At 41.7% G+C, this 5,706-nt stretch overlaps 1 protein-coding gene across 1 annotated transcript; it reads right to left on the bottom strand.

Annotated features, from left to right (window-relative positions):
• Positions 1 to 285: 285 nt before the first annotated feature.
• Positions 286 to 5,706, bottom strand: Crygs (crystallin gamma S). The gene is given in 5 exon segments (XM_008823631.2): positions 286 to 500; positions 503 to 557; positions 1,144 to 1,339; positions 1,341 to 1,384; positions 5,686 to 5,706. Coding segments are annotated over 5 exon segments (531 nt in total).

Below are 5,706 nucleotides of genomic sequence, written 5' to 3' on the forward strand. Positions count from 1 at the left end.
GAAACCAAACTAGGACAGAGCTAGTACATGGAAATATTTTCTAACTTTTTGATGAAGTCTTATTGGGTTGTACATAGAGATCTAGATTGATAATTTGATGGATGAGTTGTTTTGTGCTGCCCACTGTGGCAGGGACTACATTGCTGGTTCCTAAAAACATTTGAGAAGAGGCATCATACTCAGCAGTGGGATGCATTCCAATTATTTTATTTACAATGCCTATTTGGACTTCCAGCCAGCCAGCATTCAGCCTCAGGGACAAAATCTATGGCCCAATTCATGTCATCACTCCACAATGCGGCGGAATGACTGGACAGCAGGGGAGGCTGCCCCCCAGTTGATGGGCTTCCGGTACTCCTTCTTGTCCAGAAGGTACTGTCTGCCATGGTAGCTGGGTAGCTCATAGAAAATCCAGATGCCGTCCAGTACCTTACAGGAGTGGATCTCGCACATGTGAAATTGCTCCAAGATGGAAGGGCAATCTTCTGTGGTTTCATACACTGACCACTAAAATCACATTTCTCAAAGATCTGAATCTCGGACTGGCCTCCAGTAGACTGAAGAAAACACAGAAAGGAATGATCAGCACTATGAAGGAAGCCACCAGCAGTCCAAGAACTCAGAGAATAGCATGGCTCACAGCCTGTTATCCTGAAAGGAAGGTCATCAGAATTCCCACTCCCACTATTAAATACTGGAAGAGCTGACTTTCATTAAGCAAAAACAATTTCTCTAAATACCCTTGAGGTCTAAAGGGTCATAGAAATACGTAGTCTTCAGTCTAATGATGAACTAACCTAAATTTTTATTTAAGTATCATCAGTTAACAAAAACCAGCTACCCATGTAAAAGTGGTAGGGTGTGGTGGGCTGCTAGAGAGATGGGTCTGCAGTTAAGAGCACTTGCTGCTCTACCAGAAGACCTGAGTTCAGTTCCCAGCACCCACATCAGGCAGCTTACAACCTCCTAGAACTCCAGCTCCAGAAGAGCTGACACCTTCTTCTGGCCTCTGCAGGCACCTGATTACAAGTGCCTATATACATACACACATACACATAAATTAAAATTAAGTAAAATCTTTCAAAGAAAGAAAGAGAAAAAGGTGTGTGGGTGGGGGAGCATGCAGCAAGCCCCCAGACTCACCAGATGAACAGCCCTGCAGGAACCCAGGCAGTCATTGAGTCCCATCCAATGCTGGTGCTCAGGGTACTCACCCTGAGGTAAGATGTACATGTGTCTAGCAAAGTTGGGCCTTTCATACACAGCCCAGGTGCCTCCTTCCACTCTAATGGAGTTGCAGCGGCTTAGATATGAGTGGAAATCTGCACAGTCGAAATCAGTCATAGCCCCGGCCTGGAAAATTTTTGTCTTCATAGAAGCTAATCTAGAGTACAGAGCAGAGAACTGAGGCTGGGTACCTTGTTCACAGTAGGGATAAAAATGCATTGTTGTGAGGAGAAAACACTTCGTTCTAGTTTACCTCACAACATTTGGTTTATGGCAATTTTAGTTGTCAACTAAATTGGAGTTGGAATGAGTAGGAATGAGTATGTTCTTAAAGTGAAGCCAAGCAGTAGAATGCTATAATATAAGCCAGTCGTTTCAGATTAAATTGCTTGCTTGTGCTTAGGAATATCCATTTATAGTCCATCCCTCCTGCCAGACTCCTATTATTCTTCCAAGGGTAAGGGCCAAGACTTCTTTAAGCTATAGGTCCGTTTGATCCGGCAGCAGTTGAGAAACTCTCACTATATGTTTAACAAAGATAAGTAAGTTCCACATGCAGAAATTCATCCTGAACGATCCAGACGAAAGACTAGCCTAGAGGTGGATACGGAGCATAAACAGATGAAAATATATTGTGTTTTATATTGATCACCAACAAGGTAACTAAGATATCGCGATAAGGCAACAGTACAGCGCTCTTTGCTTTAAAGTCTGGTCTAGTTTCTACCATGAGACCTGGGGTTAGCTTCGAACGGCGGAGAAAGCACGTTGTCGTGGGAAAACAGAAAGCTCGCGCTCGAGGGGCACCTCCGCACAACCAACCCCGCTACCTGGTCCAGGCATCTCTCTGGGCTTCCACTTCCCACTTGTCATAAGGTATGACTCAGACGGGAAGCCCTGGAGGCAAAACAAAATCCAGAGCGGACGGAGTGCTGCTAGAATTCCGTAATCGAAGATCAGAGTCATGCTTGAAGTAGCTAATGTCTTGGCCTTATGTCGCCACCTTGTGGCTGATTGGATTTATTGACAGCAGAAAACCACGCTATTTTAGATGAAAGCAGAGGCAACCTTGAATTTTTGACCAAGGATTGAAAAGTAAGGAGTTTCCTAAAGAAAAAGGGAAAGGGACAAGGCTGTTCAGAAGAGTAAAAGATGGAAAGCACATAGCTCATAGTAGGAACAAGTAGTTAATTAAGTCCAGTGTACATTGAGCATGTGGTAAACCACGCTCAGTGCTCTCCTGTGTGGGAGGAGGTGCATATTAGTGTTTTTGCCAATCAACTGCAAAGGGAAAGTGCTCTAACAAAGCTGGGTATTTGGCAACTAACCAGATGGAGAGAATAAAATCGAAAGGAAAGTGTTCTCAAAGGGCCCAGAATTCTATTCTTTCATCCTGGGTGATGCTTCCTTTAAAGTAGCATTCTAAAGGTCTTTTCCTTCTACCCACTCTTCCCCCTTCTCCACCCATCCCAACTCTCCCGATTCTATTTCCTGTCCCCTAAAAGCTTTCATCCCATCTCCCATAAAAATCATCCACTATGTCTCCCCTCCTCAAATTTATTTTTCTGCTCCTTTTCTCATTTTAGCATAGCAGACTTAGAAGTATATGACACCTGTCTATGGGTAAATAAAAACATTTCCAGCACTGCTTACTAGTTATACGACCTTGAACAGAGCATCAAGCCTTTCTTTTGGACTCTCCATTTGTAAAACAAGGTAAAGGTATCTTCTGCAGAGGGGTGTTCTAGAGTCCAATGGGATAATGTCAATAAAGTGTATAGTTTAATACTTGACCCAAAATTGCCAATAAACGATAAAGGCCTCATGAAGTCCCACATTCCCATAGGAGCTACAGGCAGCTAATGGTGGTGGAGGGGGTTTACACTCCTCTGGGGGTACAGGCACTGCTTAAGTAAACAACCCTCTACTCACACTCACACGAGCTACCTCAATTAAATGCAGTGAAACACACACACTCCAAGACAGAAACTAGGGTTTGTTGGAAGAAGGGGTTCAGTGGGAGAAGGGGGTGAGGTAATGGGAGGAATATGACCAAAACACTTCATATATGTGTATGAAATTGTGAAAGAGTACATTTTTAAATGACGTAAACTTTTTTAACAGATGAAGATATGACTCCCCAAAGATCATTTACTAGTTAGAAGGTATCCGCAGCAAGCCAGCCAGCAGACTGCAGGGCAAACCCTGAAATAATGTACTTCATTCTCTTCTTTCCTGGCTTCCTACCTGCAGGGCTGGCTCTCTACAACACAGGTATACTCCGAGACACTCAATATTACTGATCCAGAACCCCCAAAGGTTATTTCCTGTGACCTATAGAGAAATCGTCATGAAAATCAAGTACTGAATTTACTTCTGAGTTTTGGCCAGTTATTTACCAACAGTGAGGCTTTCTGGGACAATATGCTATGAGAAGTGTGGTCTATGTTTTCCTTCATTGTTTCTCAACTACTGCTTTCTGCACATCTGCTTTATCCAGGATCTGAGAAGTAGAGATATACATGAGGTCACTGTGTTGTCCACTCCCATGTGATCAGCCAGTCACCCCAAGTTTAACCAAAGTGTTCATCATGTTTTAATGGATTAATTACTGAGCTCCAGTCCCAAGGCCTCTGCTCAGTGGAAGAATGTAGCACCCAGCTATACACAATCTCTACTTGTAAAAGAAACACGAAATCAGTTCACTCTGTTGCTAATAGAGAGGTTTTGGCTTGATGGGAGCGGGTAGAAAAGGGTTTTTTAAAGTACACATTTTCCTAGAAATTACTACAAAATTCCTATTATTTTCAGGTATTTTTGAAAAAATAGCCTACCAAGTCAGTGAAGCAGAAAGAAAAATGCCTTGAGTATCCCAGAAGTTAACAAAAACATGTCTAATAAAATCTGCTCCTTTTGCCAAGCCAGTGACTTCTGATTAAACTGCTAACAAGGCATGGGAAAGGCAGAAACAATGAGAAAGAATACACATCTATATAATGTTGAGATTAAGTCTTCCCTCCAGGTCTTCACATTGTTTTCCAGTGGGATCTGCACAGTATGTTTTACAACACTAAACATAGTCTTTCCCCTAAAATATCTAGACTATTACTAGTTATGTTTGTCAAAGCAGGAGAAAATATTCAGACACTAGCCAGTCACAGATCCCTCCTGACACCATGTCCTGGGAAGTATCAATGTTGCCTATGTTACATTCTTGCCGGACTTTACTCTTGATTTAAAGATAATGCAATCCAGATAGACTTTCTCTAATACACCTAATCTGTGACTTTGAAAAATGTCTCAGACAATAACAAAAAAAATGGAGAGGTTTTATAGAAGGGGAGGAGGAGAGGAAGAGATCGGGATCAAAGAAAAATAACCAGATAACCAAGGGTAATGCATGACCTTGGGATCCCATATTATGCACGTTTCTGGGGGGAACTGGGGATGACTTGAGTATGGGCTGTACATTAGGTATTACATTTATGATAAATCTTTGGGATATGATGGTATTTACACAGGGGAACAGCTTTGTTTTTAGGAGATACACATCTAAATACTTCAGGCAATGAAGTCAGCTACTTTTCAAGTGGCTTAACAGACATCAAATACAGCAAAATGTTAAAAATTGGAGAATGTCAGTGAAAAGATATACACGTATTCATTGAACTTTTTTTTCTTAGACCAGGCTGGCCTAGAACTCACAGATCTGCCTGCCTGGACCTCCTGAGTACTGGGATTAAAGGTTTGCACCACCTTGCCTAGCAACATTGTTTTTATTCTTTCAAGATTAGTAAGTCTGAAAAACTTCAAAACAAAAAGTCGGGGGGTGGGGAGGTTAAAACCAGCCACCAAATAACGGCTTTGCCTTAGATTCACTGGTAAGTGGAAAAGCGAACTCCTTCCTTCCAAAAGTCTGGCCTGAGAAATAGATTCCCAGACAAGCAATGGTGAGTCACATGTTTTAGAGGCAAATTCCTAATGTCAGTGAGCATTCTGTTTAGAGAAAGGTTAAGAATCACTGTTTGAATGAAGGAGATATATAAGACAGTCCACTGGACTGGTCTATCCACTGATCTTTTGGAACTGTAATGGTTGAGGCTAAATCATACAAAATTTTGAGCACTATAGTTTTCTATTGCATATGGTCCTCATCATGTCCTATTGCTAGGGAGTCATAGATTACCAGCTGCTGCAAGGCAGAAGTCAAGATGGTATTATGTATTATTTACCTGTACAGTATTCAACACAATACCATACCAAAAGAAGTCTTTAATAGAAGTGTTCAATAATTGTTAGACTAGTAAATAATCAGCTCTTAATTTTCTCGTCCAGTCTGTCCTTTAAGCACTACCATACTCCCCTCTAGACAAACAAGCATAGCTTTTCTCCACGTTCCTTTTGATGTACCATTGGAAGAAAAACAGGTAGGCAAAAAATCTATGACCATTTACTTACCTTGGTTCCAGTTTTAGACAT

This window comes from Nannospalax galili, unplaced genomic scaffold, assembly GCF_000622305.1.
Source record: "Nannospalax galili isolate Female #2095 unplaced genomic scaffold, S.galili_v1.0 scaffold1349, whole genome shotgun sequence".
Taxonomy (NCBI): domain Eukaryota; kingdom Metazoa; phylum Chordata; class Mammalia; order Rodentia; family Spalacidae; genus Nannospalax; species Nannospalax galili.